Source organism: Neofelis nebulosa, chromosome 1 (genome assembly GCF_028018385.1).
Source record: "Neofelis nebulosa isolate mNeoNeb1 chromosome 1, mNeoNeb1.pri, whole genome shotgun sequence".
In the NCBI taxonomy this organism is placed as follows: Eukaryota; Metazoa; Chordata; class Mammalia; order Carnivora; family Felidae; genus Neofelis; species Neofelis nebulosa.
In genome coordinates this window covers 214,782,923-214,810,864 of record NC_080782.1, presented here as the reverse complement: position 1 = coordinate 214,810,864, position 27,942 = coordinate 214,782,923, and the positions used below count along the sequence as shown (strand labels likewise).

The 27,942-nt window shown below is 39.2% G+C and overlaps 1 protein-coding gene across 12 annotated transcripts in view; it reads left to right on the top strand.

Annotated features, from left to right (window-relative positions):
• MTRF1 (mitochondrial translation release factor 1) overlaps positions 1–27,942 on the top strand; it is a 70,359-nt gene that overhangs the window by 30,210 nt on the left and 12,207 nt on the right. For 11 of the 12 annotated variants that reach the window (XM_058684036.1, XM_058684025.1, XM_058684008.1 and 8 more), the window contains 2 exons: positions 7,050–7,222; positions 15,039–15,156. In XM_058684036.1, coding sequence (XP_058540019.1) covers positions 7,050–7,222; positions 15,039–15,156 — 291 coding nt within the window. The remainder of the gene's footprint in view (positions 1–7,049; positions 7,223–15,038; positions 15,157–27,942) is intronic. The other variant, XM_058684067.1, reaches the window with a different exon arrangement.

The window sequence follows — 27,942 nt, the reverse complement described above, 5'->3', positions numbered from 1 at the left end:
ATAGTATGTTTAGAAAGTAATATCTATTCCCAACATGGGGCTTGAACTCATGACCCCAAGATCAAGAGTCACATGCCCTACCGACTGAGCCAGCCAGGTGCCCCAAGGACAATATAATATTATGGAAGCAAGAGAGGAGAGAGTTTAAAGGAGAATATAATCAGAAATAGCAGCATTATGGGGCACCTGGCTGACTTGGTTGGTGGAGCATGCTACTCTTGATCTCAGGGTTACAGGTTCAAGCCCCGCGTTGGGTATAGAGATTACTTAAAAAAATAAAATTTTTAGAAACAGCATTATAAAAGAGAATAGTGGTAAATGTCATCATGACCTCTCAGATGTATATTTTGAATCCAGTTTTCAAGATGAACTCAGTAACAACAGAGAAAGAGATTCTGTTCCAGGAGTGTAGAGCAGCCTAAACAATTCCTAGACAATGTTTGGGAAACCTTTCTTTTAGATAGACTGACTTACTGGAAAAATAAAATAGAGATACCTTAAAAAGTAAAAAAGGCTTTTTTTAAAAGTTATTTATTTTGAGAGAGCGTTCGTGCAAGCAGGGGAGGGGCAGAGAGAGAGGGAGAGAGAGAATCCCAAGCGCAGAGGTCCATGGCGGACTTACAGACTGTGAGATTGTGATCTGAGCCGAAATCAAGAGTCAGACCCTTAACAACTGAGCCTCTCAGGCACTCCAAAAAGGACTTTTTTTTTAAAGGAGGAAAAATTTAAATATTTTACTCTATACCTTTAAAATTAAAGACTAAGTGGGGTGCCTGGGTGGCTCAGCGGGTTAAGCATCCGACTTCGGCTCAGGTCATGATCTCACAGTTTGTGGATTCAAGCCCTGCATCGGACTCTGTGCTGACAGCTCAGAGCCTGGAGCCTACTTCAGATTCTGTGTCTTCTTCTCTCTCTGCCCTTCCCCTGCTTGTGCTCTGTTTCTCTTTCTCTCAAAACTAAATAAACGTTAAAAATTTTTTTTTAATTAAAGACTAAGAATAAACCTCTACTTATTAAAATTATTAAATACTTAAAAGTTGATTTATTTATAATTAGGAGAAGAAAAGATGTGACTAGGAAGGCTAAAATAGAGGGGTAAAAAGTACCTACCTTATAAACTATGTACGTTAAATTCTTTCTATATATTTTAATATTTAATTGAAATGGAGAGGAACTCCAAAGATTCACACAGCCCTAAAAGCTAAGGTTGAAAGGAAACACTTTCATGCAAAAATTCATGTATCGAGTGACTTAAAGTCTTGTAGTTTTGTGACCGTAGGTACAGATAGAGATAATACTCAGTCATTCCATAAATAGTCCAAACTAAATGATTAAAGATAGTTTTTGTGGAAGCAGGAGAGGGCAATAGCTCTGGATATGTAGGATAAGTCTGAACTGTGTTATTTTGTATACTGGGTATCTGATAAATTGAAATATATTCCAAGTTAAAGGGATTCTATGATACATTATCTCCTCCCTCCCAACAGTTTAATGTTTATAATTATGTTTTGCTATACTCTGCTTGCCAGTTAAATTCAGGGAAAGGTCGCTTAACGTAATGTGATGATTCATTTTATGTGTCCAGAAGACATACTTTTTACCACAGATGTGAGAAATAAATTTGTAAGGGGAGCCCTGGCATCCTTGAAGAGCTCTGTGATTGCTCTTCTCTGTCGGCCAGACCTTAGAGTGGGGACTTTGGTAGCTCAATTGGGAAACCTAAATGCGATGGGAGTAATTGGATTTCAGGGTGGCAGGGGGCAAGTGGCAGCACTCAGCAGCAGAGGCAAGGTGGGTACAGTTGCTGTCATGGACAGCAGAGTCAAAGCAGCAGTCAGTAGTCTGATGCGTATAAACCTATGGCATTGGCTAGTTGACCATGGCGTCTCTAGAGGGAAAATAGATAGGAAGCCCCGTAAATTCTTACTTGATCTGTATAAGCAGAAAAGTGTTAGGTCAAGTGAACAGAAATCTAACTTTAATCATAAAAACAAGTCATGGCTCCTCAATCAGTTCTCAGACCTGAGCCAGTTTACAGGCCCAAACCCCTTGAATAAAGGGGACGCTGGGTCCCCTTGAGGAAAGACCCCAGTATATTGCCAAATATTTATACTCTTCACTCTTCTCTCAGCATTCTCCCAAAAGGGATCTGTGGCCTTTTCCAAGGGTAACTGTGTCCTGCAGAAAAGGAAATAACCAGACTTTTCAGGGACTACTGGACACTGGCTCTGAAATGACACTGATTCCAGGAGACCCAAAACATCACTGTGGCCCAGCACTTAGAAGAGAGGCTTGTTGGGGCGCCTGGGTGGCGCAGTCGGTTAAGCGTCCGACTTCAGCCAGGTCACGATCTCGCGGTCCGTGAGTTCGAGCCCCGCGTCAGGCTCTGGGCTGATGGCTCGGAGCCTGGAGCCTGTTTCCGATTCTGCGTCTCCCTCTCTCTCTGCCCCTCCCCCATTCATGCTCTGTCTCTCTCTGTCCCAAAAATAAATAAAAAACGTTGAAAAAAAAATTTAAAAAAAAAAAAAAAAAAAAAAAAGAAGAGAGGCTTGTGGAGGGCAGGTGAAGAATGGTTTTAGTACAGGTTCCTCTCACAGTGGGCCTGGGGGGGTTCCCAAACCCATCCTGCAATGGTTTCCCAGTTCTGGATACATAGCTGGAACAGATATACTCAGCAGCTGGCAGAATCCCATATTATTTTCCTTGACCTGTGGGGTGAGGACTAGATGATGAGAAAGGCCAAGTAGGAGCCATCAGCATTGCCTCTACCTAGGAAAATAGTAAACCAAAAGCAATGCTACATTCCTAAAGAGATTTCAGAGATTAGTGCCACCATCAAGGACTTAAAAGATGCATGGTTGATGATTCCTACCTCATCCCTTTTCAGCTTGTTTATTTGACCTATAAAGAAGGTAGATCAGATCCCAGTGAATGACAGTGGATTATTATAAGCTTAGCCAGCTGGTGATTCTAATGACAGCAGCTGTACCAGATGTGGTTTCATTGCTTGAGCAAATTCACAGCCCCTGATACCTGGTATGTAGCTGTTGATCTGACAAATACTTTTTTTTCTCCACACGTGCCAATTAGGACCACCAAAAGCAGTTTTCTCTCAGCTGGCAAGGCCAGCAGTGCACCTCACTCTCCTACCTCAGAGGTATATCATTTCTGCCCTACATCATAATTTAGTTCACAGGATCTTTGTTTGTTTTTGAGAGAGAGAGAAAGAGAGAGAGAGAATGAGCAAGCAGGGGAGGGGCAGAGAGAGAGGGAGACCCAGAATCTGAAGCAGGCTCCAGGCTCTGAGCTGTCATGACAGCACAGAGCCCAACACGGGGCTCAAACCCATGGACTGCGAGATCGTGACCTGAGCTGAAGTCGGCCGCTTAACTGACGGAGCCACCCAGGCGCCCCAGTTCACAGGGATCATCATTCTCTTCCACATGATATCAGACTGGCCCAGGAGAGCCAATGATACACTCTCAGCAACTGAACTACTGATACTTATTGATGGCTAAATGTCAATACTGCTAAATGCTCTACAAGTGTTTATCTCAGTTATTCCTCACAACAACCCTTGGAGGTAGGTTGAATTCAGCACTGTATCATATGCTTACTTATGCCTTGAAGCACTACTCACATAGTCTGCAATGTGAATGGCTTTCCATACTGTAGCCCTAGTTACAATTACCGTTTACAAGTAAGGAAACCAGAGCATGAACAAATGAAATAACTTGCCTGTGGACACACACTAGGAAGAGGAAAAGCTTAAATTTGAACCCAGGCAGCCTAAGATTGGCTCTAGTAGTCTGTACAGTAAAGTTGCAGCCTTCTCCTTTCAGGTCATGTAAATTCAAATATGTGCCCTCAACATGAAGTAGGTAAAGGGGGGGTGAGGGGAATAATATTAAAAGTACAGAGTGAGTATGAGATGGAAAATTTAATTGTTGTGGCCTCACTCTGTCTCAGTTTCTAGGTATCTTTCACAATATGACCATCTGACTACACTGAGTATTAATGATAAACAGTTACATTTTTCATATCATCTGACTGCTAAATGCTAGTCAGCTTCTTTATCTGGTATTCAAGAAGATAAACAGTAATTTGTTCCATCGCTGGAGGAAGACCAGCTGTGTTGGACTTACTAAGAGACAGTGTGTCAGGGGCGCCTGGCTGGTTCAGTCAGTGGAACGTGCGACTCTTGATCTTGGGGTTGTGAGTTTGAGCCCCACGTTAGATGTAGAGATAACTTAAAAATAAAATCTTAAAAAGAGAGGGTATGTCAGTTTCTGATAAGTTACCTTCCTAAGTCATTTTCTAGGGTAATCTAAAATTATGGCCAATTTTTGTCCACCATGCTGACTTTAGAAACCAAGTGGTTAGATCTGACGTCAGAGCACTGAGTCTTCACTGGAAACATCTTAGGAACATGGCAGCAGCAGTGGCAGCATAGTTAACCCAGGGGAAGGAAGTTTGAGTTAAGGATTTTATAAGCAGCAAAACTGACTAATGAGTATACAAACTTCTCAATATGCAGGGATTCAAGAAGTCCTTTTCCCATGTTTCCTTTCTGAGGAATCTACTAGAAGATAAAAGTTTAGACAACTAAAATATGAAGTATCAACATAAGGAGTAGAGGTGAGCATGCATGTGGTTACCTGCAGAACTAGGTCTATTTGAGGACTAAGGAAAATAATACAGTGTTTTAGAACTGTATCTGACAGTATAGAATACAATCATTTGAAAAATGGGAGAACAGGAAGAGCAACTTTTAATGTTTTTAGTAATCATGTTGTGGCAGAACTAGCATAGTTATTCTAGACTGTTGTATGTGTACTATGGGATAAAATAGATGAATAATTATGAGATATTGTAGTATCTTCCCTGTCCTTAAGAACCAAGATTCTTGGAATGGAAGACAAGAGCAATAGAGAAGAGGCTGTCATCTTGAATTTACCCTGGAAGTATTAATTGTCAAGAACTGCCAATGGTCTGAGATTTTGCCCTACTTGCAAGCTAACAAGTTAGCACGCCACAGTTTTGTGGGTCAGAGACAGAGGACAGGTTATTGCTCGCAATAGCAGTAAGCAGAATATCACCATTTTTGTTTTGGTTCAATGAGCCCCAGGTCCTATAAGGCAACTCGAAGCCAGATAACTGCCTATGCAGTAGGTTTCATTATATGAGAGGAACTCTGAGCTTAGAGATCTCAAAATTTTTAAGTAAGCATGCTTGCCCATTGCTCTAACAAGGAGACGCTACCTTTACCTTCCAAGGCCATAAGCAAACTTGTCCTTTGCTGTGGAGGGAGATGCACCTCCAAAGCTGTTTCCTATGCAAACACTCTTAAAAATATTTTCTGGAACGAGAGGACAGGCAGTGCCTTATTTGCAAGATGTGCAGAAATGCAAGAAACCGATACAGAGTTGTCTCCCAACATCGGTATGAACTCGACGTATTTCCTGTCTCTGTCTACGCAAAGACCTGGAATCAATGACCGACCCAGTAATAGTGAACATTCCTAATCCCCAAATATTAAAAATATTGAAGTATTATTTCTCTCTGAAAGGGATGAAGTCTTCTTGGAGAGATCACTGATTCCAGGTTTTGGGGAGGAAAAGTTCAGGATAATCCTGGGAAATTTTGTTATACCATAGTAAGAACTCTGTTATACTCTACAAGAACTCAGAAATTACCTTGAAAAAGCACCTGCTGGACAAAGATGGACAATTTGAGCTTCATTGATAATAGTTGCAATTGATTTAAACATGATAGATATACTCAAATCCTGGATTTATAGTGGTATTTTAAAAATAGTATCTTCATATGATTAAAATGACCCTAGTTCATTATAGTGTCAGAGTGTAGCCTGATGCAGGGCTCAAACCCAAAACTGTGAGACCATGACCTGAGCCAAAACCAAGAGTCAGATGCTTAACCAACTGAGCCACTCAAGTACCCCATGTCTGTATTATTTTATAATAAAAATATTAAAAAAAAATATGTCCAATAAGAAAAGGCTAACCTAGGCATGAAGATTTTTTTGTGTTTATCTTCACGTTCCACAGATAAATAAGCAAGAGCTAAATTTCAACAGATTCTTGAAAACTTGGGAGGACCTGTATAGAATTATTCATCATGCAAAAATAAATAAACATTAAAAAAATATTTTTTAAATGAGCACCTGAGGGGCACCTGGGTGGCTCAGTCGGTTAAGCAGTTAAGCGTCTGACTTCGGCTCAGGTCATGATCTCATGGCTCATGAGTTTGAGCCCCCCATCAGACCCTGTGCTGACTGCTCAGAGCCTGGAGCCTGCTTCAGATTCTGTGTCTCCCTCTCTCTCTGCCCCTCCCCTGCTCACACTCTGTCTCTCAAAAATAAATAAATGCTAAAAAAAAATTTTTTTTAATAAAAAAAAATAAAGGTGTACCTGGATGGCTCAGTCGGTTAAGCATCTGACTTAGCTTAGGTCATGATCTCACTGTTGGTGAGTTCAAGCCCCACGTCAGGCTCTGTGCTGATGGCTCAGAGCCTGGAGCCTGCTTCAGATTCTGTGTCTCCCTCTCTCTCTGCCCCTCCCCTGCTCATGTTCTGTGTCTCTCTCTCTGTCTCTCAAAAATAAACAGTAAATAAATTAAAATAAATACATAAATTCTTACGTTAGTGAGCCTTCTTTTATATAGGCACCACACTGGCCTACGCTTGCATAGGGTAGTTCACTGAAGAAAATGTCCCAGTATTTTTTTTCTAGAAGAATTTTTATAAAAGTAAATTTTGTTCATTACAGAATGTTTAGAAACAAAAGGATAAAAAGTAAAATAAAAAAATATATTGTTCTTCTGTTCCCCAGAGATAAACATGAATAATATTTTGGTATATTTCCTTTTATATATTAATACATTGACCTTGGGAAGATACAGTTTTGTACCTAGTTTATGTTCTCATCTTTGGCTCTGTACTTGGATTCAGGCCTGGGAGTAAGGGCATTTAAGATCCAAATCCCTTTCAAAGTAGAACTAGTTAATATTTTTGGATTTTATGTTCCTAGGTGGGCTACATCATGCAGCTGCCCGAATTTCTGGTGACAGTGTATATAAGCATTTGAAGTATGAAGGTGGGATTCACCGAGTTCAACGAATCCCCGAGGTGGGCCTGTCATCAAGAATGCAGCGTATTCACACAGGAACCATGTCAGTCATTGTCCTCCCTCAACCAGATGAGGTAACCTTACCAGGAGGCATTGACAACTTCAGCTTAATAGGTGTTTTGCTGACAAGCCTTAGCTTCTAGGAAACTGATTTTTTTTTTTTTTAATATATGAAATTTATTGTCAGATTGGTTTCCGTACAACACCCAGTGCTCATCCCAAAAGGTGCCCTCTTCAATACCCATCACCCACCCTCCCCGCCCTCCCACCCCCCATCAACCCTCAGTTTGTTCTCAGTTTTTAACAGTCTCTTATGCTTTGGCTCTCTCCCACTCTAACCTCATTTTTTTTTCCTTCCCCTCCCCCACGGGTTTCTGTTACGTTTCTCAGGATCCACATAAGAGTGAAACCATATGGTATCTGTCTTTCTCTGTATGGCTTATTTCACTTAGCATCACACTCTCCAGTTCCATCCACGTTGCTACAGAGGGCCATAGTTCGTTCTTTCTCATTGCCACGTAGTACTCCATTGTGTATATAAACCACAATTTCTTTATCCATTCGTCAGTTGATGGACATTTAGGCTCTTTCCATAATTTGGCTATTGTTGAGAGTGCTGCTATAAACATTGGGGTACAAGTGCCCCTATGCATCAGTACTCCTGTATCCCTTGGGTAAATTCCTAGCAGTACTAATGCTGGGTCATAGGGTAGGTCTATTTTTAATTTTTTGAGGAACCTCCACACTGTTTTCCAGAGTGGCTGCACCAGTTTGCATTCCCACCAACAGTGCAAGAGGGTTCCCGTTTCTCCACATCCTCTCCAGCACTAGGAAACTGATTTTTGATGATACACATTGAACTTTGTAGTCTATATTGGGAAATAACTCTTCCCAAGGTAAAGTTGCCCTTCTTATGCCTCACCAGGGTATTTTCTTTTGCTTTTTAAATAGAAGCCAATTCTCTTCATAAAACAGAATTCACAAAGTTTTTATAATGTTGCTTAAGTTTTATCTGTGGAAATGAATTCCATAGATAATATGTTGAGGGCAGTGACGTAATATCTATATGGGGTCTATTATCTTATTAGTTGAATACAGCCATATTGCCTATTTTTTTTCCTTTTTAAAATTTTATTTTAAATATACAGAAAATTGAAAGACTGCCACTAAAAACTTACATAACCTTCATCTGTAGTCAATACCCATTTACATTTTGCCATATTTGCGGGATTCCTATGTGTGTACGTGTACACATTTTTTTAAATAACTATAAAGAGTATAGCAGACACTATGAGGCTTTATCCTCCAAATCTTCAACTTAACATCTTTTAAGATTAGGACATTTTCCTACTTAAACAATACCATTATCTGTGAAAATCAGCCATAATTCTGTAATATTATCTTCTAGGAAAAACTCCTGCACGTTCTGTTTACTCACAGAATACTCCTCCACTCTAAGTGTGTCGAGCTTTTTTTTCCACGAGCAAGCAATTTCTCAGTAATCTGTGGACACCAAGTGGCTGTCCTACAAGTCAACTCAATTCTGACATGACCTACCAGGAAATAGCATCAGACCCCACAGGCTAGAAGCTCATTCCCACCAGTCTCCCTTCCCTCCCGCCTCAGAGGTCAGTCACCAGTCCAGGGTGTCACCTGTGCTTCTGACCAAGTGGCTATGAATTGAGAGGTTTCCACAACCTCCATCCTTGGGCTCGATAATTTACTGAAGTAGCTCACAGAACTCAGTTACTATGAAAAGTTGTTTATTATAAAAGATACAATTCAGGAACAGCCATATGGGAGAGATGTATGGAGCAAAGTACATGGGAAGATGTGCAGAGCTCCCCTACCCTGTCTAGGTTCACTACCCTCCTTGCACCTCCACGTGTTCACCAGCCTGAAAGTTCTTTGAATCCTGTGTCTTGAGGATTTTCATGGAAACTTCTATACATAGCCATGATTAATTAAACCATTGGGCACTAGCGATTAATTTGACCTCCAGCTCCTTTCCCTTCACTGAAAGTTGGGGTGGGGGCAGTAGAGCTGAAAATTCCAGTCCTCCAATCACATGATTAGTCCCCCTGGCAGTCAGCCCCCATCGTGTGGTTATCTAAGGGCTTTAGAAATCACCTCTTATTAACATACACTTAAAAGGGGGCTTGTTGTGTACAACAAAATACCTTCATCAGTCTTTATTTTTTAATAATTTGTTTTTAATTTACATCCAAGTTAGTTAGCATATAGTGCGATAATGATTTCAAGAATAGAATCCAATGGTTCATCCCTTACAGATAACACCCAGAGCTCATCCCAACAAGTGTCTTCCTTAATGCCCCTTGCCCATTTAGCCCATCCCCCTACCCACCACCCCTCCAGTAACCCTGTTTGTTCTCCATATTTAAGAGTCTCTTATGTTTTGTCCCCCTGTTTTTATGTGATTTTTGCTCCCCTTCCCTTATGTTCATCTGTTTTGTATCTTAAATTCCACATATCAGTGAAATCATACGATATTTGTCTTTCTCTAATTTCGCTTAGCATAATTTTGCTGACTAATATTCCCTCTGTGTATATATGCCACATGTTCTTTATCCATTCATCCATCAATGGACATTTGGGCTCTTTCCATGCTTTGGCTGTTGGTGATAGTTCTGCTATAAACATTGGGGTGCATGTGCCCCTTCAAATCAGCATTTTTGTATCCGTTGGATAAATTCCTAGTAGTACAATTGCTGGGTTATAGGGTAGTTCTATTTTTAATTTTTTGAGGAACCTCCATACTGTTTTCCAGAGTGGCTGCACCAATTTGCATTCCCACCAGTAGTGTGAAAGGGTCCCTTTTTCTTTGCATGCTCACCAACATCTGTCATTGCCTGAGCTGTTAATTTTACCCATTCTGACTGGTGTGAGGTAGTATCTCATTGTGGTTTGGATTTGTATTTCCCTGATGATGAGTGATGTCGAGCATTTTTTCATGTGTCTGTTAACCATTTGGATGTCTTCTTTGGAAAAGTGTCTATTCATGTCTTTTGCTCATTTCTTCACTGGATTACTTGTTTTTTGGGTGTTGAGTTTGATAAGTTCTCTATAGATTTTGGATACTAACCCTTTATCTGATATGTCATTTGCACATATCTTCTCCCATTCTGTCAGTTGCCTTTTAGTTTTGCTGATTGTTTCCTTCACCATGCAGAAGCTTTTTATCTTGATGGGGTCCCAAGAGTTCATTTTTGCTATTGTTTCCATTGTCTCCAGAGACATGTTGAGTAAGAAGTTGCTGTGGCCAAGGTCAAAGAGGTTTTTTCCTGCTTTCTCCTCTAGGATTTTGATGGCTTCCTGTCTTACGTTTAGGTTTTTCGTTCATTTTGAGTTTATTTTTGTGTATGGTGTAAGAAAGTGGTCTAGGTTCATTCTTCTGCATGTTGCTGTCCAGTTTCCCCAGCACCATTTGCTGAAGAGACTGTCTTTATCCCATTGGATATTCTTTCCTGCTTTGTCAAAGATTAGTTGGCCATATGTTTGTGAGTCCATTTCTGGGTTCTCTATTCTGTTCCACTGATCTAAGTGTCTGTTTTTGTGTCAGTACCATACCGTCTTGATGATTACAGCTTTGTAATACAGCTTGAAGTCCAGCATTGTGATGCCTTCAGCTTTAGTTTTCTTTTTCAGAATTGCTTTGGCTATTTGGGGTCTCTTCTGGTTCCATACAAATTTTAAGATTGTTCTAGCTCTGTGAAGAATGCTGGTGTTACTTTGTTAGGGATTGCATTGAATATCTAGATTGTTTTGGGTAGTATTGACATTTTAACGATAGTTGTTATTCCTATCCGTGTGCATGGAATCTTTTTCCATTTTTTTGTGTCTTCTTCAATTTCTTCTGTAAGCTTTCTATAGTTTTCAGTGTATAGACTTTTCACATCTTTGGTTAGGTTTATTCCTGGTATTTTATGGGTTTTGGTGCAATTCATCAGTCTTATCATAGGAAATTCAGAAGGTTTTAGGAGTTCTGTGGAGTTATTTCTAGGTTGGTTTTTTTTTAAATCAGGATTCCATCAAGTTTCATACCTTGTCATTAAGTCATATATATCTTTAAGGTTGGAACAGTCTCCCAACCCTTTTTTTTTTAATTTTCTGAAGCGTCTAGACCATTTGTCTTATAGAATTTGTTTCCTCATGGTAGTCTTTAACTCATTCCTTTATCCTATTGCATTCAGATTATATGTTTTTTGTGGGGTTTTTTTAATGTTTATTTATTTTTGAGAGAGACAGAGCATGAGCAGGGGAGGGGCAGAGAGAAGGAGACAGAAGATCAAAAGTAGGCTCCATGCTATGAGCATAGAGCCCGATGTGGGGCTCAAACTCATGACCGTGAGATCATGACCTGAGCTGAAATCAAAAGTTGGACATTTAACCAACTAAGCCACCCAGGGCGCCTCAGATTACTCATTTTGATCAAGAATACTTTATAGGCACTTATATTCGTGTTGCATTTTATCAGAAGACACATAATATCAGATTGTCTGACTTTAGTGAGGATTAGTTTAAACATCGTGACCATAAAACTATCACCGTTTTAAAATTATATTTTTCTCTTTGCAGTTCCTGAGGAATCTCTAGGGTACATATATCCTATTTCCAACAACTTTTCAATGATCTTAACATCCATTAGTGATCTTTTTGCCTGAATCAGTTATTTTCTTTGGGGTTGCAAGATGGTAATATTCTAACTGTCTTTTCTTCTGCATTTATTAACTGGCATTCTTTTCTGTAAAGAACTTTCCTCACTAATATATCCTCTCTCCTCCTTCCTTCTTTCTTTGTCTTTTATTTTACCTCATTATAAACTCAATATTATTTCATTATTGACCTCATTATAGACTTACAGTTTGTGAGTTCTAATCACTGTTGTGTTTAATGTTCAATTTGTCCCTGATTTGGTCAGTGGTAGCCTTTTTAGGGCAGCTCTTTTTGAAATGACCCCATTAGTATTTGAGCATACCCTTGCTTTCTGGTATAATTAGATATCCTAAGCCCAACTTCTATCTGTCTGCCTCAGACTTGGCATCAGATCTCATTTCTTTTGGTGAGAAATATAGCCAGAAATTAAGAGCTGGGTACTATGTATGCTCATTATTATTAATGTGTGCTTACATTTAGATTCTTTAATGTACAGAGCTAGGATATATATATGATTTTAAATAACTGGTACCAATCACTAGTATTACCAACTCAAATTTAACATTAAGGGAGTATTTCCTCCTCACCATCTTGCATTTTGTATTTATATCTCTTTACACTTGAGTAAAAATTTTATTTCTTAATCACATTAATATATTTATGTTTTTCTTTATTATGTAGCATATATAAAATGTTTTTAAAATTAGCAAACTACTGAGTACTGTTTAAGAATTCTGTCCTTAGGATATTGCCTACCAGGAAAGCATAGTCAGAGCACTATGTTCAAAGACCATCTGAAATAATGTTTTTCTATGTGCTTATTATGATATCATTATGGTAAATATTTTGATTCATTTGTTTCTGTTCCTATTAAGTATTAGCATTTGAGTTTTCTTTCCTCTTTTATATAATTTCACTCTTGGTGTATGCAAACATTTATGTAGTTCAGAAATCAAAACCATAGAGTTTTCTTGCTTCCCTCCTTATTCCTTCCACCCCATTTTCACCTATCCTCTTATTCTCTTCATATTCTTGAAAATTAAACTCATGTAGTGGAGTTTCATTGTCATAAAAGAGCAAAGTCTTATTCTCTTAATTGACATTTAAAATTCTTTGTATTTCATTAAGTCACTGTTTCTTTGTTCAGCATTTTCCAACAGTCATTAGGTAGTTATAACATTTAAGAGACTAGGACATATAATATACATATATTTACTACATGACTATTTAATATACTGTAACCACAAAAAATGGGAAATTACTCTTCTCTTTAGTGTTTGTTTTTAAAAAAGTATTTTTTGGGACCTTGCAAGTGGGGGAGGGGCAGAGTGAGGGGGACAGAGGATCTGAAGCAGGCTCTGCGCTGACACTCTGAGAGCAGTGAGCCCAATATGGGGCTTGAACTCACAAACCACAAGATCATGACCTGAGCCGAAGTCGAATGCTCAACCGACTGAGCCACCCAGGTGCCCCACTTCTCTTTAGCATTTATTGAAATTTTAAGGTAGCCAACACTGGCATATTTTAACAAAAGCTGTATAATCTTTTCTTCACAGTATAGTATTCATTTTAGAGAAAACAAAAAATAACCAAATTGTATATTAGACTCTAAAACTGACCCTGTGGGGCGCCTGGGTGGCGCAGTTGGTTAAGCGTCCGACTTCAGCCAGGTCACGATCTCGCGGTCTGTGAGTTCGAGCCCCGCGTCGGGCTCTGGGCTGATGGCTCGGAGCCTGGAGCATGTTTCCGATTCTGTGTCTCCCTCTCTCTCTGCCCCTCCCCCGTTCATGCTCTGTCTCTCTCTGTCCCAAAAAAAAAAAAAAATAAAAAAATAAATAAATAAAACTGACCCTGTTATTACTCTACAAAGAGAAAAATCATACTCACTGCCATTCATACAAATAAATGATAAATGTGGAACAAGATGTTAGTTCTCCCCTGAAAAACATCGTATTTTGTAATGTGTGTGTATGTGTGTGTGTGTGTGTGTGTGTGTGTGTGTGTGTGTATGTGTAACAAATTACCACAAATTTAGGGGCTGGAAACAGAAAAAAAAAATTTATTTTCTCACAGTTCTAGAAGCCAGGAGTCTAAAATCAAGGTATTGGCAGAACCATACTCCTTCCAGAGCTTCTAAGGGTGAATGCTGCCTTGCTACTTCCAGTTTCTAGTGTCTCTAGGTGTTCCTTGGATTCAAGCTAGATAGCTCTGAATGCACACGTTCCTCTCCTCTACTTTCTCCTCTAAGGACACTTCTTACTGGATTTAGGGCCTATTTGAATAATCCAGGATGATCTCATCTTAAATCAATTACAGCTGCAAAATCTCTTTTTTCCAAATAAGGTTCTAGTGGTGAGAACATGAACATATCTTTTTGGATGCTACCATTTAGTCCACTAATAAGTACACATAGTCGATTCTCAGTATTCACAGTAGTTATGTTTTGTGAAGTCTCAGCAAACACTGATTTAGCAAATATTGAACCATCATTTCCCCTAGGGGAAATATGTATGTGTATGTATACATATATTTATATACCTATATATTTCTGTATCTATTTATCTTACATGGATTATAATCTTAAAAGTAACCTGTCATGGTAGAGTCTATTTTCTTTATTTTACAAAGAGAAAATGAGGTTCACAAGTATTAGGTGACTTGCCTGAGGCTACTTCATTAACAGATGCCTAAGTTGGGGTTCAAACCCCATCCAACTGACCCAAGAGCCAAAGCTTCTTGCACTATGCTGCTCTGCCCCCTCCTGTCTTCATTCTCTGGCCATACTGAAAAAAGAAAGCCAAGTGTCACCTTGTTCGACCTCAGCTGGGAATATGCACATATAGAGCAGCTTGGAGTTTCTACAGTTCTGCGCATGTCACCTTGTGACTGTGCAAGTGCAGCAATAATTGATATGGGGAACAAATAAAGTAGGTGAATTTGCATATAGTGAGGGAATTATGAGGATCAACTTTATGCATACACGCATACGTATATATGTATATTTTCTATCAAATGTGGCTTTGTGGCATGGTGTGTGAGGAAACTTGAGAGATTGCCTAACCCCATGATCTCATAGCAACATAATCAGTGTCAAAAAATAGCATCAGTTGATATAGGGAGTTTACGGTTCTTTCTTGGGTATAAGCTCTTTCTTAGTTTAAGTATTAAAACATTTGTTGGACGTAGAATTTACTTACGTTGTACTTTTGGTTCTAGGTAGATGTGAAAATAGACCCCAAGGATTTGCGAATAGATACATTTCGAGCCAAAGGAGCAGGAGGTCAGCATGTTAATACAACTGATAGTGCTGTCAGACTCGTCCATGTCCCCACAGGTAATCAAGTCCCTTTGCTTTTGTACTTTTAACCTGTTTTTACATCTTACAAAACTATTCAACATTGAGAAGAAAATAGTTTTGTGTTAGTGTCTTGTTTCTTGCACCAACTCTTTAAGTTGACATTGGGATCATGGGTCTGAGGTCCCCAGTGTGTTCATATTCCACTTTTTTTCTCCGTTTCAAATTTTCATTTAAATTCTAATTAGTTAACATATAGTGTCATAGTTGGTTTCAGGAGGAGAATTTAGTGATTCATCACTTACATATAACACCCAGTGCTCATCCCAACAAGTACCTTCTTAATACCCATCACCCATTTAGCCCATCCCCCCCGCCTCCATTCCAGCAACCCTCAGTTTCTTCTTTGTTTTGAAGAGTCTCTATCATTTGCCTTCCTCTCTATTTTTATCTTATTTTTCCTTCCCTTACCCTGTGTTCATCTGTTGTGTTTCTTAAATTCTACATATGAATGAAATCATATGGTATTTGTTGTTCTCTTATGGACTTACTTCACCTAGCATAATATACTCTAGTTCCATTCGTATCATTGTAAATGGCAAGATTGCATTCTTTTTGATGGCTGAGTAATATTCCATTGCGTATACATACACACCACACCTTCTTTTTTTTTTAATTTTTTTTTTAACATTTATTTATTTTTGGGAGAGAGAGAGAGAGAGAGCAAGTGGAGGAGGGGCACAGAGAGAGGGAGACACAGAATCTGAAGTAGACTCCAGGCTCTGAGCTGTCAGCACAGAGCTTGATGCGGGCCTCAAACCCACAAACCGTAAGATCATGACCTGAGCTGAAGTTGGATGCTTAACCAACTGAGCCACCCAGGAACGCTGATATACCACAGCTCCTTTATCCACTCATTAGTCAATGGAAATTTGGGCTTTTTCCATAGTTTGGCTATTGTTGATAATCCTGTAATAAACATCAGGGTGCATGTGCCCCTTCAAATCAGTATTTTTCTATCATTTGGGTAAACACCTGGTAGTGTAATTGTTAGGTCGTAGGATAGTTCTGTTTTTAATTTTTTGAGGAACCTCCATGCTGTTCTCCAGAGTACCAGTTTGCATTCCCACCAACACTTTAAGAGGGTTCCCCTTTCTCCACATCCTCACCAACATCTTTTGTTTCCTATGTTGTTAATTCTGACAGGTGCAAAGTGATACTTCATTGTGGTTCTGATTTGTATTTCCCTGATGACGAGCAATGGTGGGCATCTTTTCATGTCTGGACGAAAGCCATCTGGATGTCTTCTTTAGAAAATACATCTATTCATGTATTCTCTATCCCTTTCTTAACTGGATTATTTGTTTTGGGGATTGTTTGGGGATTGTTTTGGATACTAACCCTTTATCTGATATGTCATTTACAAATATCTTCTCCCATTCTCAGTCGCCTTTTAGTTTTGCTGATTGTTTCCCTCACTGTGCAGAAGCTTTTTATGTTGATGAAGTCCCAATAGTTCATTTTTGCTTTTGTTTCCCTTGCCTCCAGTGACGTGTTTAGTAAGAATTTGCTATGGCCTGGGTGAAAGAGGTTGCTGCCTGTGTTATTCTCTAGAATTTTTATTGTTTCCTGTCTCACATTTGGATCTTGCATCCATTTTGAATTTATTTCTGTGTAGGGTGTAAGAGACTATATTTTTTCCATTGGATATTCTTTCCTGCTTTGTTGAAGATTAGTTGACCATATGGTTGTGGGTCATTTTTTCTGGGTTTTCTGTTAAGTATTCCATTGATCCAGTGTATGTTTTTGTGCCGGTACCATGTTGTCTTGATGACTACAGCTTTGTAATACAGCTTGAAGTCCATAATTGTGGTGCCTTCACCTTTGTTTTCTTTTTCAGGATTGCTGTGGCCATTCAGGGTCTTTTGTGGTTCTATACAACCTTGTTTGTTCTAGCTCTGAAAAATGCTGCTGGAATTTTGATAGGGATTGCATTAAATATGTAGATTACTTTGAGTCGTATAGACATTTTAACAATGTTTGCTCTTCTAATCCATGAGCATGGAATGTCTTTCCATTTCTTTGTGTCATCTTCAATTTCTTTCATAAGTGTTCTATAGCTTTCAGAGTACAGATCTTTTATCTCCTTAGTTAGGTTTATTCCTAGTTATCTTATTATTTTTGGTGCAATTGTAAATGGCATCAATTCCATGATTTCTTTTTCTGCTGCACTATTGGTGTATAGAAATGCAACAGATTTCTGTACATTGATTTTGTATCCTGTGACTTTGCTGAATTCATGTATTAGTTCTGGCAATTTTGTGGTGGAGTCTTTCATGTTTCCTACATAAATGACATCATGTCATCTGCAAATAGTGAAAGAGTGACTTCTTTCTTGCTGATTTGGATACCTTTTATTTCTTTTTGTTGTCTGATTGCTGAGGCTAAAACTTCCAAAACTATTAAACAACCATGATGAGAATGGACATTCCTGTCTTGTTCCTGATCTTAGAGGAAAAGCTTTCAGTTTTTCCCCATTGAGGATGATATTAGCTGTGGGTCTTTCATATATGGCCTTTATGATGTTGAGGTATGTTCTATCTATCCCTACTTTGTTAGGAGTTTTTGTCAACAATGGATGCTTTATGGGGCAGCTGGGTGTCTCAGTCAGTTAAGTATCCAGCTCTTGATTCCAGCTCAGGTTGTGATTTCACGGTCATGGGATCAAGCCCCACGTCAGGCTCTGGAGCATAGAGCCTGCTTGAGATTCTCCCTCTCCTTCTCCCTCTGCCCCTCCCCACTTTCATGCTTGCTGTCTCAAAAAAAAAAGAATGGCTTCTGTACTTTGTCAAATGCTTTTTCTACATCTATTGAGAGGATCATATGGTTCTTATCCTTTCTTTTATTAATGTGGTGTATCATGTTGATTGAATTGCGAATTATGACTCACCCCTGTAGCCCAGGAATAAATCCCATTTGATCATGGTTAATAATTCTTTTAATGTACTGTTGGATTCAATTTGCTAGTTTCTTGAGAATTGTTGCATCCATGTTCATCAGGGATATCGGTCTATAATTCTCCTTTTTAGTGGGGTCTTTGTCCAGTTTTGGAATCAAGGTTATGCTGGCCTCATAGAATGAGTTTGTAAGTTTTCCTTACATTTCTATTTTTTGGAACAGTCGAGAAGAATAGGTAGTAACTTTTTTTACATGTCTGGTAGAATTCCCCTGGGAAGCCATCTAACCCTGGACTTCTGTTTGTTGAGAGATTTTTGATTGTTGATTCGATTTCTTTGCTGGTTATGGGTCTGTTCAAATTTTCTATTTCTTTCTGTTTCAATTTTGATAGTTTGTATGTTTCTAGGAATTTATCCATTTCTTCTAGATTGCTCAATTTGTTGGCATATAATTTTTCATAATATTCTTTTACAATTGTTTGTATTTCTGTGGTGCTGGTTGTGATCACTCCTCTTTCATTCATGATTTTATTTAGTTTGGTCCTTTCTCTTTTCTTTTTTGATAAGTCTGGCTAGGGCTTATCAATTTTATTCATTCTTTCAAAGAACCAGCTCTTAGTTTTGTTGATCTGTTCTACTTTTCTTGTGTGTCCATATTGTTTTTTTCTCCTCTACACTTTATTATTTCCCTTCTTCTGCTGGCTTTAGGCTTCATTTGCTGTTCCTTTTCTAGCTCCTTTAGGTGGGAGGTTAGGTTGGGTCTTTGAGATTTTTCTTCCTTCTTGACATAGGCCTTTATTGCAGTATACTTCCCGCTTAGGACCGCCTTCGCTGCATCCCAAAGGTTTCGGACTGTCGTGTTTTCATTTTCATTTGCTTCCATGTATTTTTTTTACTTCTTTAATCTCCTGGTTATCCCATTTATGTTTTAGTAGGATGTTCTTTAACCTCCATGTTTTTATGATCTCTCCAAATTTTTTCTTGTGGTTGACTTCAAGTTTCATAGTGTTGTGATCGGAAAATATGCATGGAATGATCTCAGTCTTTTTGTACCTGAGGGCTGATTTGTGACCCAGTATGTGATCTATTCTGGAGAATGTTTCATGTGCACTCGAAAAGAATGTGTATTCTGCTGCCTTAGGATAAAATGTTCTGAATATATCTGTTAGGTCCATCTGCTCCAGTGTGTCACTCAAACCTATTGTTTCCTTGTTGATTTTCTGCTTAGATGATCTGTTCATTGCTATAGGTGGGGTGTTAAAGTTCCCTACTATTAATTGTATTATTATCAATGAGTTTCTTTATGTTTTTTTATTAATTGACTTATATATTTGGGTGCTTCCAAGTTGGGGCATCAATATTTATAATTGTTAGATCTTCTTGATGGATAGACCCCTTAATTATTATATAGTATCCTTCTTCATCTCTTGTCATGGTCTTTGGTTTAAAATTTAGTTTGTCTGATATAAGTATGGCTACTCTGGCTTTCTTTTGATGTCCGTTAGCATGATAGATGGTTCTCCATCCCCTCACTTCCAATCTGCAGTTGCCTTTAAGTGTAAAATGAGTCTCTTAAAGGCAGCCTATAGATGAGTCTTGGTTTTTTTGTTTCATTTCGTTTTGTTTTTATCCATTCTGATACGCTATATCTTTTGATTGGAGCATTTAGTCTTTTTACATTCAGAGTGATTATTGGTAGATATGAATTTAGTGCCATTGTATTACCTGTAAAGTCATTGTTTCTGGAGATTTTCTTCATTCCTTTCTAGTCTCTGTAGCTGTTGTTCTTTCCTTCCCACTCAGAGTCCTCTTTAATATTTCTTGCAGGGCTGGTTTAGTGATCACAAACTCCTTTAGTTTTTGCTTGTCTAGGAAACTCCTTATCTCTCCTTCTATTCTGAATGACAGACTTGCTGGATAAGTATTCTTGGCTTCATATTTTTTCTATTCAGCCCATTGAATATATCATGCCACTCCCTTATGGCCTGCCAAGTTTCTGTGGACAGATCTGCTGTAAACCTGATTTGTCTTCACTTGTAGGTTAAGGACTTTTTTTCCCCTTGCTGCTTTTTGGATCTTTCCCCTATCTCTCTATTTTGCAAATTTCACTAGGATATGTCTTGATGTTGACTGGCTTTTGTTGATTTTGATGGGAGTTCTATGTGCCTCTTGCATTCTGATGTCTGCTTCCTTCCTCAGATTAGGGAAGTTTTCAGCTATAATTTGTTGAAATAAACCTTCTGCACGTTTTCCCTCTCTTCTTCTGGGACTCCTATGATACTAATATTATTACACTTTGAGGAGTTGCTGAGTTCCCTAAGTCTTCATTCATGATCCAATACTTTTTCTTCTCTTCTCTTTTCAGCTTCATTGTTTTCCATTATTTTATCTTCTGTATCATTGATTCATTCCTCTGCTTCATCCATCCTCAGTGTCATTGACCATTCAATTTTACATCTCCATTATAGCATTTTTTTATTTCAGCCTGACTAGTTTTTAGTTCTTTTATCTCTGCAGTAAAGGATTCTCTAACATCCTCTATGCTTTTCTTAAGCCCAGCTAGTATCATTATTATCGTTGTTTTAAATTCTGGTTCAGGCATCTTACTTGTATCTGTTTTGATTAAATCCCTGGCTGAGACTTCTTCCTGTTCTTTCTGTTGGGGTGAATTCCTATGTCTTGTCATTTTGTCTTGGTCACTGTTTATGTGTGTGTATGTCAGGAAAGCCTATTATATTCCTGCTCATGAGAGTAATTGCTATATTGAGAAGAGGTCCTATACTGTCTTGGTACTGGTGCTTCAGGAAGTATTTCAGAGTATGCATTCTGTTGTTGTGCCTTAGCTGCTCTTTCCCTCAGGTCAATCCTTTGCAAAGTTTCTCCTTGCCTGCATTGGGGAGTGTTTGGACACTGTCCACTGTGTGCAAGTTTTAACTAAGTATGTTTCAGTCTGCTTGTTAAAAGATGCTAGATCCTATTTCCCCTAGAGCTGAAGCTTTGCAGCACTCTGTGATCAGTATACTTGGTGCACATGAGGGGTTTGTGGCCTTCTGAGGGAGGATCCTGCTGTACTGGTTTTCAGGAGGACTTGCCTAGGAAAGATGCACCTGCAGGGCGCAGGGGGGCAAGAACTTGGTATAGGCGGTTCCGGCCTTCACTGGGGGTCTTGTGTTGCTCACTGAAGTTAGTCGGTGCCGATGGGGAGGGGATAATGGCATCACCCCACTCTCTTGTCCCCAGAGCAGGGAGTTCAAGCCTGCCACTCTTCAGGAAGCCCTCACAGAAGAGTGAACAGCCTCCCTTCCTGTGTCCCCAGCTTCCATCACAGCCCTGCCTTCACCCTGTCTGTGTCCAAGCTTTCTGCCTGCCAGAAGGCACAGTACTCCTGTGTTTTATCTCAAGAATGTGGCTGGGTGTCAAAGTTTCAAATTTTAGGGACCTGGTGCAGCATGGACCCACGCTGATCCTCTGGGGGAGGGTCTTGCTGCACCGTGACTGGTGCTAGTTTGTCCCTGAAAAGCAGTCACTCAACCACACAGTGGTTGGGAGTTTATGGTAAAGCATATCAAAAAGCCAGCACAAAGATTTGCTGCCCTCAGCAGGTGTCTCTGTTCCTATGCTAATGAACAGGGCAATACCTTGGCACTTTCCAGTTTTTTTGTCCCCGGAAAGTCCATGCCACCTCTCCAAAATGCACTCCAAGAAGGGAAATTGTTTCTCCCCATGAGACCAAGGGGATCCTCAGACCACGCCGTCCACTTCCAGGCTTTTTCCCTCTTTCCCTAGAGGAGTAACACTGAGTCCCCCAAGCATGACCCCAGCAATGACCCAAACTTCTAAAACTTCAGACTTTGAGCTCCACTGTTTATAAAAACTTGCAGGAGTCAGCCCCTCTCCTTTTCCCAGTCATTGGTTTTGGGGAAGACTTTTTCTTGTACAATTTCCTATGTGGTTTTTTTTCTCTCTTTCTCTCTTTCTCCCTCGCTCCTCTCTCCATGATCAGGGCTCCCTCTCCTCCGCAACACCTGCAGTTCTTTTCTCCCTCAAATCAACTCTGCAGCTTCTTCCTTCCACAGGGTGGCCATTTTTCTCCCTTTAGATGTGCAGTTTGTTTGTCCTCAGATCAATTCAGTGTTCAGAATGATTTGATATTTATCTGGCTGTGTTGAGAGACGAGGCAACCCTACCCCTACTACTCTGCCATTTTAACTCTCCCCTCCCTATTCCACATCTGTTTGGTAAAGGTACTTCTCTCAAAGGATGCAGATAGTGAGTGGACCTATTGAGAGAAGCCACCAGGTATTCTGGACAGCGGTGAACAACCAGAGATGTCCCAGCCTAAAAATAAACATGAAAGCAGTATTGGACATGCTACTGTTATGGATCTACAACTCACCTTGGAGACTGAATGCTAGCTCCATTGGGCTGTGTTGCATTAATGCTGTTATTTTGAATGTTGGTAATTGTGGTATACTATGAGGTAGTTTTGCAGCCCTTGACGTGATTTCAGGTATTTCTATCATTTTTCAAATTTTAAACTTACTTTAAGCTTTTAAAATTTCCTTTTTATGTTTTTATTTATTTTTTAATTTTTAAAATGTTTATTTATTTTGAGAGAGGCAGAGCACAGTGGAGGGGCAGAGAGAGAGAGAGAGAGAGAGAGAGAGGGAGAGGGAGAGAGAGGGAAAGAGAGAATCCCCAGTAGACTTTGCTATCAGCACAGAGCCTGACATGGGGCTCAGTCTTACCAGTCATGAGATAATGACCTGAGTTGAAATCAAGAGTCAGATGCTTAACTAACTGAGCCACCCAGGAGCCCCTAAAATTTTCCTTTTTAAAATTAATTTTTACATTATATATTATAAGGTTTTCAAAGTCAATGGTAAAATCCTATAACAAAAAACAGCAGCTCCTTAGACCTCTTTTTCCTCTGCCTCCCTCCTTCCTTGACCCTGAAGTCCCATTACCCACAGGCAACCAATTTAAACTCTTAGCTATTTTTTCTGATAATTACCTCAGTGTTTCTAAATATTAGATTGTGCTCTTTTTTTTTTTTTTTTTAACAGTTATTTGTTTTTGAGAGAGAGCAAGAGCACAGGGGAGAGGCAGAGAGGCAGAGGATCCAAAGCAGCCTCCACACTGTCAGTGCAGAGCCCAATGTAGGGCTGGAACTCAGAAAACTGTGACATCATGACCTGAGCCCAATCAGATGCTTAACTGACTGAGCCACCCAGGTACCCTAACATATCGTGCCTCTTCTGATCAATTAGTTACAATATTACATATTGACTTCTTAATGTAGTAGGTAAAGATTGGGGCTCTTTTATTATATCCTCTTTTCTTCTACCTAATATATTTCTATTTTGGCAAAATTAACCTTCACTGCTTTCATACACAGAGTAAATCGTGTTCGCTGCTGAGCCACATAGCACACAAGTATCCCCCCAGCTTTTCAAAAATTCACATTAAGCTGCTTCACTTTTATGAAAGACCTACATTATGCCTGTTTTCACCAACCAGGAGAAGTCCAAAGAGGATTTTCCCTTTTACAAAACAAAAGGTGAAAAGAGAAAATAGTGTTCAGCATTTATTTTGCAGCCAGCTGTTGTTGAGGCTTCACATACACTGAGCAGTGAGAGTGGCCCCACCAAGTTCCTTCCCCAGGAACTACACTCAGCACCTCAGCATCAAGTTACCACAGATTTGAACTCTGTCTCTGAGCATCTGGGCTTTATCTCAGTTTATTTTGTCCATCTGTTAGCAAGATGTGTTTAAGGAATCAGCCTTAAACAGAGGTTACTTTTTGAGTGTGGGAATGCTCAATAAATTTCCCATGTAACTTAATGGTAACGGTTCTTCACTTTACACCATTTCAGCCTTTAAAAGGTTTCATAAGAATATTCTACTTTCTGATAGCAGGGAAGACCTGTACTGTGATGTCGTTTCCTAGAGTTAATAATTACCTCATTGGTTTTACATTTGCTTAGATTTCTTTGACTCTTAAGTCTTGCTTGATCTTCCAAAAGCTCTATAAAATGAAACTTACCATATTTTCTATGGAGCTAATGTGTTTTGGCAACACCGTTTATAGAGCCCTGGATTATCCTGCTCTAGTCTGGATGATTTACTCTCCAAGGCTACGGCACAGGGGCTGTTCCGGACACTGACGGTCTGGGAATTCCCCTCATGTCTGTTCTGTGTTGGAGCCTCTTGTTTCTTGGATCCCATCTCATCTCTCTTAGTTTACTCCCCCATTTTAGTGAAGCCCTCCTCCAAGTGGTTTCCTAAGAAAAGATGCATGAGACAGACATATTTTGAGACTTTATACATCTGAAAATAGCTTTATTCCAAGCTCACACTTCATTGATCATGAATACTTGATTGGAAGTAATTTCCACTTAGAACATTTAAGGCTTTTGTCATTCATTGTATTTGTTGTTTTCAATTTGGAGACTCATGCCCTTCAGTTCCAAAATATCTTCCTCAATAATTTATTTACTGTTTTCTTTCTTCTTCCTGGAATTTCTGTTACTCCAATGTTAGATCTCTTGAATTTATTGTTTGTCTTCTTTTTTTCTCCCACATTGTCTATCACTTTGTGTTTTAGGTTTTTTTTTCTCCAGCGCTTTTACTGAGTTTTAAAAATGTGTTTTTTTTTTTAATTTTCACAAGTTTTTTTATTCTCAGAATTGTCCCATTTTGATAACATCCTGTTGTCATTAATGGAATTTTTTTGTTGTTGTCGTTCAGATATTAATTTTAGTTTCCCTGAAGTTCTTTTGCTTCCTGCAATGTCTGTGTTTCCTCTAAGTTTATTTTTTCTGTTTTACTCTTACTTTCTTGTTGGAAATGTCTAGGAATTCCTTGCTGTCTATATATACATACTAGAGGGAGGTTCTAAAAGCTCTGGGGTGCTTGGATGCCACTTACCCAGTAGGAAGTTTCACTGAAGAGCAGTTAGATGATTAATTAGCTTTTTTATTAGGGACTGCCAGATGTCAGTGTTTATAGATCTTTTTACTTGAGTAGTTTGTTTTCTCCCATATAGGATTGTCCATGATATATTTAAAAGTAAGGTTAAGGTCTCATCATTCACTAAGCAACCTTACTTAATCCTCTTATTTTCAGTCCCATGTCTCATACTTACTCTCCTTTGTCCCAAGTCTCAAGTCTGAAACTTACTTAATTCCCTTACTTAATTCCCTAAAGACTATACCTTCTTCTGCCTCCTACAGATTGAGGGAGGGGACTTAAAGATACGCTTCAAGACTTTTTGTTTTTAGTGACCAACTTCCGAAGTACCTGGTGCCTCAATTCCTGAGGCTTTCTGGCACTCAGCAGGGCAAATAGGCTTGTTACTGGTCAGCTCTCCCTCTACATGGAGTTATGTTTCACTTCCCCTGCCATAGCTAAGTCATTTACCATTCTTCATGTGCTTTCTGTCTGTATATATCGTGTTTGGGGCTACATGCATCTTATGTTTTTATTTTGCATTTCTGTTTCTTGTTGTTTTAGTATGATTTTTAAAAGAAAGAGGAGGCCATCTTGAGATCAGATGTCACCTTTAAATTTTCAGCCAGTTATTATTGCTTGCACTGCTCGTAATAGCAAAAGTTAATATAGCCTAGGGGCACCTGGGTGGCTCAGTCAGTTAAGCATCCCGACTTTGGCTCAGGTCATGATCTCACGGTTCATGGGTTCAAGCCCCATGTCAGGCTCTGTGCTGACAGCTCGGAGCCTGGAGCCTGCTTCAGATTCTGTGTCTCCCTCTCTCTGTTCCTCCTCCACTCACAGTCTGTCGGTCTGTCTCTCTCTCAAAAATAAATAAACGTTAAAAAAATTTTTTTAAGTTAATATAGCCTAAATATCCAACAACAGGATAATTTTATAATCTCAAGTTCTCTTTGATTTGTATTCCATAAGAAACTGTAAAAACCTAGAATATATACAGGAGCAAAAGAACAGAAAACATCTGTCACCATTCCAAATAACCACTTTGGTATATATCTTTAGTGTATATCCTTTTGAATTCTTCTCTATGCATATAGAAATAAATCCCTTTCATCAAAAATTAGATGATAAATTTTGTAGCCTACCATAATTTACCTATGAAATCCACAAACTGTTGGATACTTAGTGTGTTTCACCTCAACCCTGTATTGTGGAATATTGTTCTATATTATACTATCCAGAATAGTAATAATGAGTGTACACTGAATTAAAATTTTAAATGAGAGAAAGTCAGGTAGAAGTGATAAAAATTCTGACAAAAATGAATCAAAATATTTTTAAAACATACACCTTGTATAGCTATAAATTACTCACTTTACAAAAAGTGGCCAATGGTTTGTTGCCAAACTTACCTTGAGCCAAATTATTTTTTAGCTACTTAGATCTGGTTCCTTGATTTTAGAGAGGCGTGGGGTGCCTGAGTGGCTTGGTCAGTTAAGCGTCCTACTCTTGACTTCAGCTCAGGCCATAATCTCATGGTTCGTGAGTTAAAGCCCACGATGGGCTCTACACTGACAGTGTGGAGCCTGCTTAAGATTCTGTCTTCCTCTCTCTCTGTCCCTCCCTCATTTCCTCTCTCTCTCTCTCAAAATAAAAAAAAATTTTTTTTTTTTAATTGAAAAGAGACCTTAAGGCTTACCCTCAAACTTCCCTTTAAGCAATGCATTACAAAGCCTCCTAACTTTTATGAGTCCATGTTGTTAGGAGCAGGTGATTTCTTGAATCTACTGTGTACTTTGAGGTCGACCATCATTTCAGCATCTACTGCAAAGAAAACTCAGCCTTTCTTCTATCTTTTCTACTCCATGACCCTTAGAATGGGAACCGTGTCCCTGCTGGACTTGAAAGTGAGAGCTATAGGTCATTCTTCCATTTTCTCCTTGCACATGGACTCTGAAGAATCACATTTTTTTCGACCTACTGCTTCTATATAACTCCATTTTTTTACCATTGGAAGAGAGTAGTACTGTAGGGGTATGACTAAATGTTTGTTCAGGGAAAAGATACTTTGTGTGTGTAAAATTTAACAAATCAAGATGAAGACAAATTAATATTTTGTGCTTTAAAGCAAGTTTTTTGGTTTTTTATCAGTTAGTGAGTGAAAGTGGGCCTCAGTAATTCTTACACTATATTCCTTCATCATTGTAGATTATGGATAATACCTAATTCTTCCAAATCAGATTTAAGTTTTTACATCAATTTGCATTTTAAAAAAATTTTTTAGGGGCGCCTGGGTGGCGCAGTCGGTTAAGCGTCCGACTTCAGCCAGGTCACGATCTCGCGGTCTGTGAGTTCGAGCCCCGCGTCAGGCTCTGGGCTGATGGCTCGGAGCCTGGAGCCTGTTTCCAATTCTGTGTGTCTCCCTCTCTCTCTGCCCCTTCCCCGTTCATGCTCTGTCTCTCTCTGTCCCAAAAATAAATTAAAAAAAAAAAAAAAAAAAAATTTTTTATGTATATTCATTCTTGAGGGAGGGAGGGAGGGAGGGAGAGAGAGAGAGAGAGAGAGAGAGAGAGAGAACACAAGTTGGGGAGGGGCTGAGAGAGAGGGAGACACAGAATCCAAAGCAGGCTCCAGGCTCCGAGCTGTCAGCACAGAGCCCGATGCGGGGCCTGAACCCACAAACTGCAAGTTCGTGACCTGAGCCAAAGTCGGATGTTTATCTAACTGAGCCACCCAGGTGCCCCTTCATCATTTTGCATTTTAAGATTACAGGGTTTTTATTTAACCTTTGATTATATATAATTTCATCTAATGTAAGAACCCAATGATTAAGACATCATGATTTTGTTACTATGAACATAGAAAGCACTACCAATTAAGCAATGATATGTCAATGAATGTAAGATGCACTTTAATT